The sequence below is a fragment of the Physeter macrocephalus genome, chromosome 2, assembly GCF_002837175.3.
Source record: "Physeter macrocephalus isolate SW-GA chromosome 2, ASM283717v5, whole genome shotgun sequence".
Classification (NCBI taxonomy): Eukaryota; Metazoa; Chordata; class Mammalia; order Artiodactyla; family Physeteridae; genus Physeter; species Physeter macrocephalus.
Genome location: NC_041215.1, coordinates 94,704,153 through 94,720,277, shown reverse-complemented (window position 1 = coordinate 94,720,277; position 16,125 = coordinate 94,704,153). Strand labels below are relative to the sequence as shown.

General features: G+C 37.1%; 2 protein-coding genes across 5 annotated transcripts in view; one reads left to right on the top strand and one right to left on the bottom strand.

The window, feature by feature from the left end:
* The window catches only part of HIBCH (3-hydroxyisobutyryl-CoA hydrolase), a 90,271-nt gene extending 87,282 nt beyond the window's left edge, over positions 1-2,989 (top strand). For both annotated transcript variants that reach the window (XM_028480128.2, XM_007104440.3), the window contains one exon: positions 2,641-2,989. In XM_028480128.2, the coding sequence (XP_028335929.1) occupies positions 2,641-2,756 (116 nt within the window). In that variant the 3' untranslated portion in view covers positions 2,757-2,989. The remainder of the gene's footprint in view (positions 1-2,640) is intronic.
* A 4,695-nt stretch (positions 2,990-7,684) lies between these two features.
* The window catches only part of C2H2orf88 (chromosome 2 C2orf88 homolog), a 32,546-nt gene continuing 24,105 nt past the window's right edge, over positions 7,685-16,125 (bottom strand). For all 3 annotated transcript variants that reach the window (XM_028480107.1, XM_007104441.2, XM_028480122.2), the window contains exon 2: positions 7,685-8,223. In XM_028480107.1, the coding sequence (XP_028335908.1) occupies positions 7,766-8,053 (288 nt within the window). In that variant the 5' untranslated portion in view covers positions 8,054-8,223 and the 3' untranslated portion in view covers positions 7,685-7,765. The remainder of the gene's footprint in view (positions 8,224-16,125) is intronic.

Genomic DNA, 16,125 nt, shown 5'->3' with positions numbered 1-16,125 from the left:
GGTAATCCTGCTCCTACGGTCACATGGACTCCCTCTGCTAAGTGCAGTGTGAGTTTGTAAATTAATTCTGCTGCTGAAGCCTTTGCAAGGTACATTTATTCTCCTGCAGAAAGGCCTGAAGTCCCCTCTTTTTTTGTCCTGGCTTTTGGCAAAATCCCAGCTGTGTTGGACCCTACCATCCACCTTTTTGCCTGAACCTAGCAGTTAAACATTGACATTGAGAAAAAAACATATGGCATAATTAGTAACATCTACTATTATTAATTTCTATTTTTGCTTATCATCTTCAAAGTAAGAATATTAAGAAAAAGCAAGTGAAGTAGTTGTTTTTTTTGTTCCTAGCAAATCTGCAACCATTTCTTTTTATGTATAAGTCCATATGCCTATAAATAGCAGCTGTCATTTATGTTGTATAAAATGAGTTCTTTCACTCTGCTTGTATTTAACATGTCTAATTTTCTTATGTTTTTATTTATCACTTTAATATAGTACATACTCTAGATATACTTTATCTGAATAAAAGGTTATGCTCTCTGAGCTGTAAGCGTCAATAAACACTGGTCACTGTGGTAGAATTCTCTTCATTTCTGGCATGATATAGTGTAAGAAAGAAACAAATCCTTTTAGAGGACACGTGGAGTTGAGTCAGAGGAAATGGCTATGTGTTTTATAGAAAACATGCATTTATCCTACTAATTCCCTGCAAATTCTTGCTGCATGTGGATCAGAGCTTAGACCTCTGATTTTAGGAGGACCTGTGTGCTACTTGGATTATGTTGCTAAAGTATTCATTCATTATATGTTATAGCAGCCCTTCTTAAACTTAGAAAAGAAAGGTATTGTTTTTTAGATATACTGTCAATTATTTTAAGGAAAAAGCTGAAACCAAGCAGCATCAAAGTTCTGATTCATAGCCCAGGTGCTTATCAAGCTACTTTTTAATGAAGAGAAAGTAGGTAACCTCATCTTTCAGCATAACCTCTTTATTCAGAAAGCAGTATCTATTCTGGATAAAACTGTTAAGATGTTCTTACATAACCAAATGTTTGCTACAATTTGCTAATTATAAAGTATGTTACCAAATTAGATAAGATAAACTATCAAATTAGGGGAATGCATGTAAAAAATTCTTACTTTTAACATCTAGAATAAACTTCTTCCTTTAGAAGAATTTACAGAAAAAAATTTTTAAAGGATTATCTCAGAAGAGCTAGAGAGCTACCAACTGGAATTTGAGTGGGTGCCTCATGAAACCTGAAAAACCTGAGTTGTCTACACGGCAAGAACTTGTTTTATCTATGCTAGAATAAAAATTTTGTTAGTTTGAAATTAAATAACATGCAAATTTGATTAATATTCTCTTTCCATTTGACCTTCAGTGGACTGTCAAGGAGGTAGATAGCATTGACCCAGAGGGCTTTTAGGGAAGAGATTTTTGTAGAAAGAATGCTCCAGGATTGTTTTTATTTACTCTGTCCAGGGAATGTAAAACTTTCAAACTGGCAGGGATCATAACATCAGTGTTCAGTATCACCACTGATCTGACACTGGAATCCTATAGTTAGACAGCCAAACCTTGAAAACCTCCAGTATCCACATTTAATTATGCATAAAGCCCCCTTCTCTCTACCTTCTGAGGCAGCCTACTGCCTTCGGTTCCCAGATTGCTTCTTTAACTATTTCTCCTTTTAGTGATTAACTCATTTTTTTAGGTCCACTGTAGACTTTGTATGTTTAAATACTTTAATTCCCCACATGAATTACGCACATTTTAAGCATGGCTGAAATCCCTTACCACAACCAGACTAGCTACAGCTCCATTTTCTTTCTTTTTTGTTTTTAATTTTTTGAGATAATTGTAGATTCAAATGCAGTGTAAAAAATAATATGGAGAGATTCTGCATACCCTCCACCCAGTTTCCCAAATGGTAACATTTGTATAACTGTAGTATACTCTCACAACCAGGAAATTGACATTCTCCTCCCTTTTTAAAGGAGGTTATGGATTGATTGCCTCATTCTTAAAATCCTGTGGGGATACTATGTGGCTACACCAAGTGATGACTACACTGAAATAAGAGAAGCAGAGCTTCTCATGATAACCTGAAGGTGGTCTGGTATTTTAATTCAGTGTGAGCTAGAAGATTCAGCAAAACAGTTGTATCCACATTTAATTATGCATAAAGTCCCTTTCCCTGTACCTCAAGTAATTTTCCTCTCAGCTCAATGTGGAGGAGGTTAGCAGACAGATCTGGGCCCTCCCCCCTCTCCTGCCTTCCCTTTAAACCACACCAACTCTGGTTTTAGCTCTTTTATAAAGCACTAAAGAGAGATTTCATTTATGATATTATTAGAAAAAGAAAAAAAAGTTCTAAGGCTTAAACCACTGGATTAGTTCAGCAGACTGTATTCAAGCTAGAGACATCAGGCTTAGCAGGTGAGGTCATCATCCAATTCTGTGAGGGCTTAATTTAAGGGGAAAAAGAAAAAGGAACACATACAAAAAAAAAGAAAAGATGTGCAGAAAAAGATGTGCTATAGAAAAATATGCCTAGTCCAAGGTAGTTTGTGTCAATTCAGTAATTAAAATCTGGTAATACCAAAGAGAATACTAACGTTTCTTATGTCTTTACTTGACAGTTTTAATAGATAAAGACCAGAGTCCGAAGTGGAAACCAGCTGATCTAAAAGAAGTTACTGATGAAGCTTTGAATAATCACTTCAAATCTCTGGGAAGTAATGATTTGAAATTTTGAAGAGACTGGATTTTTAAAGTGTTATTTTGGAGCAGAGTTGGCAAACTATGGCACATGGGCCAAAGCCAACCTGCTGTCTTTTTTTTTTTTTTTTCATATATCCCTCAGCTAAGAATGGTTTCTGCATTTTTAAATGGTTGGAGAGAGAAATCAAAGACCAATATTGCATGGCATGTGAAAATTACATGAAATTCAAATATCATTGTCCATAAATAAAACTTTATTGGAACATGGCTTTACTCATCTGTTGACATATCTGTGGCTGCTTTGAGTAGTTGCAGTAGAGATTGTAAGGCCTGCAAAGCCTAAAATATTTACTGTCTGGTCCTTTTCAGAAAAATTTTGCCAGCCCTGTTTTAAAAGATGGGAAAATTTGAAGGTCTTTAGAGATTCTTGAGTTAGTATATCTAATTGAAATAGGAACTTTATGTTTTGGCTTAGGATATTGGTTTTTAATACTGTGTTAACACTTCATAGAACTTTCTCCATATATAAATCTATTTTAAAATAATTATGAGTTTCTGTAGCTGAAGTGTTCCTTTTATAATGATAGAAATCTCAGGCAAAGAGAAAAGGTTCTTATGAGGTTGTCTTTCCAGTATTATTGACTCAGCCTTGGCTTTTTCTGAAGTTAACCAGAATCTCTTCCTACGGGGAAAGTAAAAGCATTATTTCTTGTTGTTTAGAGTATTTGCTAATCTGGCAGAATGAGGCATTAGAAAACTCTAATCTCTAAGATAGAGACACTCTGCCTTCTGCAATTTATATCAGACTTTTGTGTGATAACACTAATTTGTTCTTCCACAGTTCAAATCAGGAGAAAGAACTTGAAAACAAAAGGACTTTTGTTCAAAATAGAAGTACCTTCAGTAATTGGTACTGTTGACAAAATAAGTTTTTTTTTAAGGTACACAACTGTGGATGTTCCAGACTTGGAACATTAATGTCTAGGTAAGAATCATTTTTAAATCAAACATCAGCTTATGATTTACTTTATAGCTTGGTACAATTTTTTCCTTCATTCCAAACCCCTCAGAAACTAAGATAACTTTAGTTTTGTGAAAGAATGAAAAGCAGGCAGAACCAAAAAAGACATCAAAGATTATATCTTGCACCCTTCTCATAGATGAGGAAATTGCAGTCCAGAAGGAATTGCTTTAAATTTTCTGTTCTCAATATACTTAACATGAAGCATTTTTCTTCCCCCCAAAATTAGGAACATATTTGGAAAAAAGATGCCATGATAATGAACGTGTTTACATTTATATTCTTAAAGCTTCTAAATGTGGATGTGAATGATCTAAGAAAATACTTGTGTAAAGGGACTTTTATTTTCTTTGTATTTGCTAGAAATGCAGAAAGTGTTAAGTCCTTTATGTTAAAAAATTTGAAATCACACAATGGTGAAAAGCATTTGCTTGCTTCAATTAAATAAGGACTCATAACTAGTTAATTGCAACTAGACTTTTATTGAACAGTTAGGAAAAAATGTTTTCACAAAAATATTTGGGAAAAAATATACCATTTCATAGCTAAGTCTTACAGTGAAGAGAATTTGCTAACAAAAGTTGAGTTTTGCCAACTAAGATGTAGGGAATACATCTGAGCCTGTGCTCACTGCTCCAAGGAAAACATGTCCAGTTTGGTCACACAAATACAGGATGGGGGCATTATGATTAAGCAAACAATTTATTTGTTAGAACTTTGTTTTTAAATTACTGTTCCTTGACATTATTTATAATTTGTCTCTAACTTTTGATTTCGCAAACTATATAATTACAAAAGTATAGTTCCCCCATCTCATAAAATGCCAGTGATACTGAGTAGGATATATGAGTGTCATGCTACTTCATTCATTCAACATGCCTCTTTACCTATAAGGCAGTTTGACACAAATGATTCCTTTGGGACTAAGATAATTTTTATCCCCTTCAAAATTGTGCTTTAAGTGCTAATAACCATAGGTAGTTTGCAAAGAACTGATAAGGCAATGGAAAGTGGAGAACTGTCAGGTCAAAGGCCTGTGACTGAAAGGTAATAACTAGCACTCAAAAGACACTGAACTGGGAAGGGAGCAGTGAAGCACATGTGTGGGGTTATGTGAGTTTTCTTAAATGAGGAATCGGCACATTTCTCTCTGCTAATCTGCTGCTTCCAGAGTTGCCCCCTGCAGGTTCTTTGTCATGCTGGTGGCACTCATCTGCCCCTCTACTGGATGTTCTTGATGGAGAAGATTCAGTGGTTGGGCACATGTGAGTGTGGTAAAGAACGGAACGGAACTCAGCTACTGTGTCCTTCCCCTCAGATGAAAACATTGGAAACTTGTTTTTGGAGCCTGACGTGAGTGTTGTTTCTTGGGCCCTCTTTTCCCCATTTTCTTTTCCCTTATAATTTGGCCACTATTCTTATTTCTTCTGTGTTTGTGATCTAAGTTGGAACAAATGTTTCCCATTCCAGTAGCTAATAATTCTTTCAGTCTTCTGTTTTATATGTCTCCTTCCTTCTCAAGCAGGCCTTCTACTCTTTGTTCATGAAAGACCTTCAAAATGAAGTAAATCCAATATTTAAAGATGAAGGTATGTAAGAAGTTGAATTATCCTATCAAAGATGTTCTCATTTATCTTGTCATCTAGGCCAAACTATATCTTGATAACAATCATACACAGTACATTTGTTGATCTAGCTCTTTCCTGCCTGCCCCCAACTTGGTTTATCCACCAACTCACTGATTATGCAAGCCTTTGTAGTTCCGTGTCCATGGTTTGACATATTATACAGCATACATCTCCGTAAGTCTCTGTATGTCACAAGATACTATACTGTTAAAGTGAGTCAGGGGCAAGGGGGTGGTGCTCAATGACAAAACCTTATTGCCATAGTATCAGAGAGGGTGGCAACAGAGATTAGACTTCCAGCTAGATACGGGTCTGGCAGGCCTGCCTGTATTACACCCTTAGGAAATAGAGGCCCAGGGCAAAGGAGGAACCTGAGATCAAAATATTTAGATATAATCAAAGCCTACTAGTCTATGTCCCTATGTATGCTGAAAAATTTAGTGTGATGCGCTGCTTTTATATGGCTTTGTGTTCTCAGCATAATATGTATTATCTTATATACTTAATTATATCTTTTAAACAGCAGTGACCTTGCAGCAAAAGTATCTGATGTAAAATATAAAATGAATGAAAAACAGCAACAGCTAGGCTTTTGTCTGAGTCATTAGTATAAGCACTCATAAACCTAAATCTTTCTTCATGAGCTGGAAATATGTTTTGCACTTTTTGGAAACTTTCTGTTCTTAGCCTTGCAACTTCAGATCCTCGTATAAACAGGGGTGGTGGTTTTTCTATTTTGTAAAGTTGCTAGATTATTAAGTACAACAGGACAGTACAAACCCTGGGATTAGGTGAAAGTTAAATGACCAGTTGTCCAAAGGCAACTGAAAAATGGCACACCACTCACTTCAAAAGAATTTTCTTTGCCCACTTACCTTGGAGAATTTAGTCTATTTGATTGTGGGTTTCAGAGTATAACTGCTAAAATCAGAGGTAGCAATTGTGCCTGCTTTATAAGGTCATACACATTTATGTCATTAGAGGTCACAAGACTTTTTCTGCCTTTCTTTAGATTTCAATGACAAGGGTCTGTTGTATTTTAATAAAAGGATCTAATTGCACGGGCTTAAATAACTCCTATTCCAGTTAAACTCAATGTGTGGCAAATCTTGATGAAAAGATACTTCTAAAGACTCAGTCTCAATTTTCTTGCAAGTTACATCTTCTAGTATCTTCCCCTTTTCCTGAATTTTCTGTTACCATTGATCTTAAACAGTACTTAATTAAAAAAAAAAAAAAGGCTTCCCAAAAAAGTAGCCAAATTTATGAAAATAGTATAGTATATGGCTGTAAATGCCCCATGGGCTTTGTTACCACTAAAGTATTCCCTTTGGAAGAGTATTTAATCTTTTGTAATAACTCTAAATTCTCATGCATAATCTGGTCCCATAGTAATCTGAATGGCGATTGCCCACGTACCAGCCCCTTGCATCTGTGAGACAGTAAAGCTTAACATACATGCAGCACTGAGACCAGGTTCTTCTTTCCACCTTGCCAACTAGGGCTTCTGTTACTTTACAGTTTTCTGGATTGCTGTTTATAAAAGCTACCCCTGCTTGTTTTCTTGTATAGTAATATCACTGGGCTACCTAATTCAATGCAATAAACATGGTCATGACTTCTGTAAATTGTATATTGTTAAGATGCTTATATGCAAAGTCTGAGTCATCCAGTAACAGGGGTGATTAGTTAGGGCCCTGAGGTTCAAGGTGATAGTTATGCTTTTCATCTACAAAAGTAAATATCTCATTAAGGACATGGTTCACGGTGGACCTCTTCCACATGGGTTGCTTTCTAATGCTCGGTCATGTGTATTAAGAAGGAGGGATCCTTGACTCAAAAGATTTTGGCCAACAAGACCCACTGTTAACAGCTATGGCTTGAGTGCCCAGGCAATTCCCTTGCCCAGGCATTTCAAGAAAATCCTCTTCATATCTTGTTTCTTTTTTGTATAAATTGACAAATAGTTATTTTAAAGGAATGTCATTAAAATGACCATTTTGAAAACACGGGTTTTAAATAAATTTAAATTCTTACAGAATTTTTTTTTTTAATTTTAAAGAATTTTTAAAATTCTTATTTCTTTGGTGATGGCGTTGTTGCCTCTGGAAGTGCTGTGACACAGCTGATTACTGTGGCACCAGAGGACTTACATTTAACCCTTTAATGACTAAAATCCAAGACCAAGCAGATAGAAATTGCTGTTAATGTAGAACTGCTTAAAACACTTCATTTTAGGTATTGACTCTTGATGGCTATCGAAATATTTTTTCTTTACACCCAGATGGAGTTACTTGTATTTATTCACACCAGTTTTTGCTGTTGTTTCATGTATTTAAACTAGCACCAACTTTATCCACAGTTTGAGAAAGTGTCATCATCCTACACACAGTGTCAAGGCCCCTCACTCTCAATATATGGGATGTCATAGTACTTGAGGTGGTTGCCAGCCCACTGCTGCAAGGCATCACTCAAGATTTCCTGGGACAGGCGGTGTGCAAATTCAAAGACCACAATTTCAGGCCCGAGGGGTTCCTTCACTTCCTCTTTGATGTTAACTAGAGAAGGCATCCTGAGTAGAAATCTCTCTTCAGGCATAAAGTTTTCTTCACTCTCATGCCTCTTCTCACTCTCGAGTGTGGTGGGAAATGGGAAAGTTTGCTTTGATTTCATGCAGCCCATGTTATGAAGAGCTTTGACTGAGTGAAGGAAAGCAGTAGCAAAGACTACTTCAACAGCATCTTTGGAAAACACCAAGCATTTGTCCACTTGATATTGAGCAGTGCTTTTCCTCTCCAGCCTACTTCAGAAATCAATGTTCCCTTTCACCAATCTTCACATGTAATGTTTATCTGTCAAGAGAAGGGAAGTTTCATTTTGAAGTCATAGAATGCAAACTACTGTACGATTAGGTAGCAAGTAGAAACAAATCTTTACCACTTTCATCACTTGGAGGAAATGTAAGGTAACAACAGCTTTATCTTATCAATAGAAAAGATAATCATTCAAAAATGGCATTTAGAAATAGGAAAGTGTCTTTTCAAGATCAGGCAAATTTTATAAAACTGACAGCAAACTTTTGCTACCTTTGATTTATTTATGTACACCAGGGTTCAGCAAACTATAGCCTTTGGGCCAAATTATAGCTGCCTGTTTTTTTCAAATATAGTTTATTTGAACATAGGCATGCTCATTTGTTACGTATTGTCTATGGCTACTTTCATGCTTTAGTGGCAGAGTTTAGTTGTGACAGAGACTGTGTGGTCTGCAAGCCTAAAATATTTACTCTGGCCCTTTGGAGTAAATATTTTCTGACTGACTGACTCTTATCTATACTGTTGAGGGAAACAAGCATATCAGAATTTGCTCCTGCCTCAAACATCATGAGCCTGCACATCTTGGGCTGTGTCAGACTTTGTTCCTTGGTCACACATTTACAACTCAAAGAGTAGGACAGAATGATTGATGGTCTTTCCTTACACTAGGGCCAACTCTAAACAACACAAGTTAGACATGGCAAAGCCACCTATTTTTCCATTATGAAATTATGAAGCAAGGACAAGATGGTGGAGTAGAACAATGTGAGCTCACCTCATCTCAGAAAAACAAACACCAAGATCACAATTGTTGAATGACCATCAACAAACAGAAAAACACTGGAAGCTACCAAAAAAGCTATCCTACACACAAAAACAAAGAAGAAGCCACAACGAGATGGTAGGACGGGTGCACTCACAATAAAACCAACTAACTCACAATAAAACCACCCACCAGGTGGGTGACCCACAAACTAGAAGATAATTATCTCGCAGAGGTTCTCCCACAGGAGTGAAAGTTCTGAGCCCTACACCAGAACCCCCAGCCTGGGGGTCTGGCATCAGGAGGAGGAGCCCCCAGAGCATCTGGCTTTGAAGGCCGGTGGGGTGTGATCACAGGAATTCGACAGGACAGGCAGAAGAAGAAACTCCACTCTTGGAGGGTGCACACAAGGTCTCATGTGCACCAGGATCCAGTGGAAAAAGCAGTGACCTCATAGGATCCTGGGCCAGACCTACCTGCTGGTATTGGAGGGTCTCCTGTGGAGGCAAGGGTGGGGGGGCTGTGGCTCACTGTGGGGACAAAGACACTGGTGGTGGTAGTTCTGGGGAGTACTCGTTGGTGGGAGCCCTCCTGGAGGCCCCCACTTTCTCACCAAGACCTGGCCCCACTCAACAAACTGCAGGCTCCAGTACTGGGAAGCCTCAGGCCAAACAACAGCATGGGAAGACAGCCCCACCCATCAGCAGATGGGCTGCCTAAAGTCTTCCTGAGCCCATAGCTGCCTACTAGACACACCCCTTGACATGGTCCTGCCCACCAGAGGGACAAGACCCAGTTCCTCCCACCAGGAAGCCTGCACAAGCCTCTTAGACCAGCCTCATCCACCAGGGGGCAGACATCAGGAACAAGAGGAACTACAACCCTGCAGCTTGTGGAGTGGAAACTGCAATCACAGAAAGACACAATGACAGAGGAATATGTCCCAGACAGAGGAACAAGAAAAAAGCCCAGAAGAACAACTAAAGGAAGTGAAGATAGGCAATCTACCCAAAAAAAGAATTCAGAGTAATGATAGTAAAGATGATCCAAAGTCTTGGCAAAAGAATAGAGGCACAGAACAAGAAGATACAAGAAATGTATAATAAAGAGCTAGAAGATCTACTAAAGAACAAACCGAGATGAACAATACAATAACTGAGAGGAAAAATACACTAGAAGAAATCAGTAGCAGAATGAGGCAGAAGAATGGATAAGTGAGCTAGAAGACAGAATGGTGGAAATCAAAGACAGAAAATATTGAAACAAGTGAAAAGCAACAAATAACATACAAGGCAATACCCATAAGGCTATAAGCTGATTTATCAGAAGAAACTCTGCAGGACAGAAGGGAGTAGCATGATTATATTCAAACTGATGAAAGGGAAGAACCTACAACCAAGAACACCCAGCAAGGCTCTCATTCAGATTTGACAAAGAAATCAAAAGCTTTACAGACAAGCAAAAGCTAAGAGAATTCAGCACTGTCAGACCAGCTTTGCAACAAATGCTAAAGGAACTTGTCTAGGCAGAAGAAAAAAAAAAAAGACTACAACTAGAAACAAGAAAACTACAAATGGAAAAGCTCGCCGGTAAAGGCAAACACACAGTAAAGGTAGGAAATCGTCCAACACAAATATGATATCAAAACCAGCAATCGTGAGATGAGTACAAATGCAGGATATTAGAAATGCATTTGAAGTTAAAAGACCAGCAACTTAAAACAATCTTATTTATATAGAGAGTGCTATATCAAAACCTCATGGTAATTGCAAACCGAAAATCTATGATAGATACACACACAAAAAAAGAAAAAGGGATCCAAACACATTAAAGACAGTCACCAAATCACAAGAGAACAAAAGAAGAAGGAGAAAAAAAGACCTACCAAAACAAATCCAACACAATTAACAAAATGGCCATAAGAACGTATATATCGATAATTACCTTAAATGTAAACAGATTAAATGCTCCAACCAAAAGACAGAGACTGGCTGAATGGATACAAAAACAAGACCTGTATATAAGCTGTCTATGAGAGACCCACTTTAGACCTAGGGACACATAAAGACTGAAAGTGAGGAGATGGAAAAAGGTATTCTATGCATATGGAAATCAAAAGAAAGCTGGAGTAGCAATACTCAGACAAAATAGACTTTAAAATAAAGACTGTTACAAGAGATAAGGAAGGACACTACATAATGATCAACGGATCAATCCAAGAAAATATAACAAGTGTAAATATATATGCACCCAACATAAGAGCACCTCAGTATATAAGGCAAATACGAACAGCCATAAAAGGAGAAATCGACAGTAACACAATAATAGTGGGGGAATTTTAATACCCTACTGTCATCAATGGACAGATCAGACAGAAAATCAATAAGGAAACAAATGCCTTAAATAACACATTAGACCAGATGGACTTGATATTTATAGAGCATTCCATCCAAAAGCAGCAGAATACACATTCTTTCCAAGTGCACATGGAACATTCTCCAGGATTGATCCATGCTGGGCCACAAAGCAAACCTCAGTAAATTTAAGAAAACTGAAATCATATCAAGCATCCTTTCCAACCACAATGCTGTTAGATTAGAAATAAACTACAAGAAAAAACCTTAAAAAACACAAACACATGGAGGCTAAACAATACGCTACTAAACAATCAATGGATCACTGAAGAAATCAAAGAGAAAATAAAAAAATACCTAGAGACAAATGAAAGTGAAAGCACAATGATCCAAAACCTATGGAACACAGCAAAAGCAGTTCTAAGAGGGAAGTTTATAGCAATACAATCTTACGTCAGGAAACAAATAAACCACCTAACCTTACACATAAAGCAACTAGAGAAGAACAAACAAAACCCAAAGTTAGTAGAAAGAAAGAAAGAAAAATCAGAGCAGAAATAAATAGAAACAAAGAAAATAGAAAAGATCAATGAAACTAAAAGCTGGTTCTCTGAAAAGATAAAATTGATTAACCTTTAGCCAGATTCACCAAGAAAAAAAGGGAGAGAGCTCAAATCAATAAAATTAGAAATGAAAAAGGAGAGGTTACAATGGACACCACAGATATACAATGGATAATAAGTGACTGCTACAAGCAACTATATGCCAATAAAATGGACAATCTAGAAGAACTGGACAAATTTTTATTCTCTCTTTTTAAAAAAGTTTTGGCCATGCCCCACAGCATGTGGGCTCTTAGTTCCCTGACTAGGGATCGAACCTGTACCCCCCTGCATTGGAAGCATGGAGTCTTAACCACTGGACCACCAGGGAAGTTCCCTGGACAAATTCTTAAAAAGGTACAATCTTCTAAGACTGAACCAGGAAGAAATAGAAAATATGAATAGACCAATCACAAGTACTGAAATTGAAACTGTAATTTAAAAACTCCCAACAATCAAAAAAGTCCAGAACCAGATGGCTTCACAAGTGAATTCTATCAAACATTTAGAGAAGAGTTAACACCTATTCTTCTGTAACTCTTCCAAAAAACTGCAGAGGAAGGAACACTCCCAAGCTCATTCTATGTGGCCACCATCACCCTGATACCAAAACCAGACAAAGATATCACACAAAAAAGAAAATTACAGGTGAATATCACTGATGAACATAGATGCAAAAATCTGCAACAAAATACTAGCAAACAGAATCCAGCAACACATTAAAAGGATCATATACCAGAATCAAGTGGGATTTATCCCAGAGATGCAAGGATTCTTCAATATATGTAAATCAATCAATGTGATACACCATATTAACAAACTGAAGAATAAAAACCATATGATCATCTCAATAGATGCAGAAAGAGCTTTTGACAAAATTCAAAACCCAGTTATGATAAAAACTCTCCAGAAAGTGGGCATAGAGGGAACGTACCTCAACATAATAAAGGCCATATATGACAGACCTACAGCTAACATCATACTCAATCATGAAAAGCTGAAAGCATTTCCTCTAAGATCAGGAACAAGACAAGGATGTCTACTCTGGCCACTTCTATTCAACATAGTTTTTTGGAAGTCCCAGCCACAGCAATCAGAGAAGGAAAAGAAATAAAAGGAATACAAATTGGAAAAGAAGAAATAAAAGTGTCACTGTTAGCCGATGACATGATACATAGAAAATCCTAAAGATGCTACCAGAAGACTACGAGAGCTCATCAATGAATCTGGTAAAGTTGCAGGTTACAAAATTAATACACAGAAATCTCTTGCATTCCTATACACTAAAAACAAAAGAAAGAGAAATTAAGGAAACAATCCCATTGGCCATTGCATCAAAAGAATAAAATACCTAGGAGTAAACCAACCTAAGGAGGCAGAAGACCTGTACTCAGAAAACTGTAAGATACTAATGAAAGAAGTAGAAGATGACACAAACAGATGGACCATGTTTTTGGATTGGAAGAATCAATATTGTCAAAATAACTATACTTTCCAAGGCAATCTACAGATTTAGTGCAATCCATATCAAATTACCAATGGCATTTTTCACAGAACTAGATCAAGTAATTTTACAACTTGTATGGGACACAAAAGACCCCGAATAGCCAAAGCAATTGAGAAAGAAAAATGGAGCTGGAGGAAAATCAGGCTCCCTGACTTCAGACTATCCTACAAAGTTACAGTCATCAAAACAGTATGGTACTGGCAGAAAAACAGAAATATAGATCAATGGAACACGATAGAAAGCCCAGAAATAAACCCATGCACGTATGGTCAATTAATCTACAACAAAGGAGGGAAGACTATACAGTGAAGAAAAGACATCCTCTTCAATAAGTGGTGCTGGGAAGACTGGACAGTTACATGTAGAAGAATGAAATTAGAACATTCTTTAACACCATACACAAAAATAAATTCAAAATGGATTAAAGACCTAAATGTAAGACCTGATAATATAAAACTCTTAGAGGAAAAGGTAGGCAGAACAGTCTTTGAAATAAATTGAAGCAAGATCTTTTTTGATCCATCTCCTAGAATAACAGAAATAAAAACAAAAATAAACAAATGGACCTAATTAAACTCAAGCTTTTGCACAGCAAAGGAAACCATAAACAAAACGAAAAGACAACCCACAGAATGGAAGAAAATATTTGCAAACAATGCAACTGACAAGGGATTACTCTCCAAAATATACAAACTGCTCATGCAGCTCAATGTCAAAGAAACAGACAACCCAGGCAACAAATGGGCATAAGACCTAAATAGACTTTTCTCCAAAGAAGACATACAGATGGCTAAGAGGCATATGAAAAGATGGTCCACATAGCTAATTATTAGAGAAATGCAAATCAAAACTATAATGAGATGTCTCTCACACCAGTTAGAATGGCCATCACCAAAAAGTCTACAAATAACAGATGCTGGAGAGAGTGTGGAGAAAAAGGAACACTCCTACACTGTTGGTGGGAATGTAAATTGGTGCAGACACTACAGAGAACAGTATGGCATTTCTTTAAAAAACTAAAAACAGAGCTACCATGTGATCCAGCAATCCCACTCCTGGGCATATATCTGGAGAAAAACATGTTTCCAAAGGATACATGCACCCCAATGTTCACTGCAGCAGCTCTGTTTACAATAGCCAAGACATGGAAGCAACCTAAATGTTCACTGACAGATGAATGGATAAAAAAGATGTGGTACATATATACAATGGAATATTACTCAGCCATTGAAAAGAATGAAATAATGCCATTTGCAGCAACATGGATGGACCTGGAGATTATCATACTAAGTGAGGTAAGTCAGACAGAGAAAGACAAACATCATATGACATCACTTATATGTGGAATCTAAAAAAAAAAAAGATGCAAATGAACTTATTTATAAAACAGAAACAAACTCACAGAAAACAAACTTATGGTTACCAAAAGGGAAAGGTGGGGGGGGGGATAAATTGGGAGTTTGGGATTGACAGAAAACAAACTTATGGTTACCAAAAGGGAAAGGTGGGGGGGGGATAAATTGGGAGTTTGGGATTGACATATACACACTACTATATATAAAATAGATAACCAACCAAATATTATGAAAAGCTTAGATTAATTTGAAATTAGCTTAAAAGTTTCTTCCCCTAAATATCTTACTGTTTGATGTTTGAACAGTCAATAGGGTACAATGCTTGTGATGTACCTTCCAAACTTCCCAATGGAATATTGTCACTGACTGAACTTATCTAAGATAAGACTTAAGGGTAACTAAAACAGTACAAACTTCACTGGAGGGAGGCCTAGCCATAGGAAAGTGCAGGCAAAGACTCTATAAATGAGGTTGTGATCCCTGACTATATCGTAGTTTTTGGACCAAAAACAGCTGTAAAAATTCATGAAATGAAACTCCATTGATTATTTCTGAAACTACTGATCTTAAGGTAAAAACTAGCATGCATTTAATTTATTTCTTAATAGTTTATAAGAAGTCAAAAAAAGGTGACCTTTGCCCAAGTCAGTACTAAATACTTTTTAGATTTCTTTAAGTTTTATCCAATTTCTCCCATAATATATACTCCTTCCCCACCTCTACCACTTATAAGGATGATATGGAGGGTTGGGAAGGAAATCTAGCCCTCTGCTTCTGATTACCTTTAGTTCTATATGCCCTGCTATATGCTCCAGAGATGCATTTCAAAAAGGGCATAAGGGATGTGTGTGATGTGTCTGGTTTACTAGACTGAACTCCTAGAAGACAGGAACTGGCCTGGTTGTGCACCTCTAACATGTAATGACTTAACGTAGTATCTGTTTTGTACTGTGAGGGATTGTTAAGGGAACTGGACTTAGTTAACCTGAAAATGATTAGAATGCAATGAATGTCAGATAAACAAAAGTCCATGAGAAGAATCATGAGAACATTCTGTGTTTTCTAAGATCTTTGGTTTTGCAGAAGCAGCTTTATCTTACCATGACAAAAGTAGTGCCAGATTTGCCCTCACACCAAAAATAACTTTAAACCTGGACAAAATATATGTGGGCGGCTATTTTCAGACATTGAACAACAGCACAGGATTCTGATCCCCAAAAGAAGGGAAACACATAATGTTAAACCCCACAATTGATCATCTTGAGATTCTGCCTGAGAATCTGATTCAAGCAGAGGGGCAATTCTGCTGTGCTACAGAGGCAGAAGCTGAGATACTGAAGCAGGTGAAATTACAAGA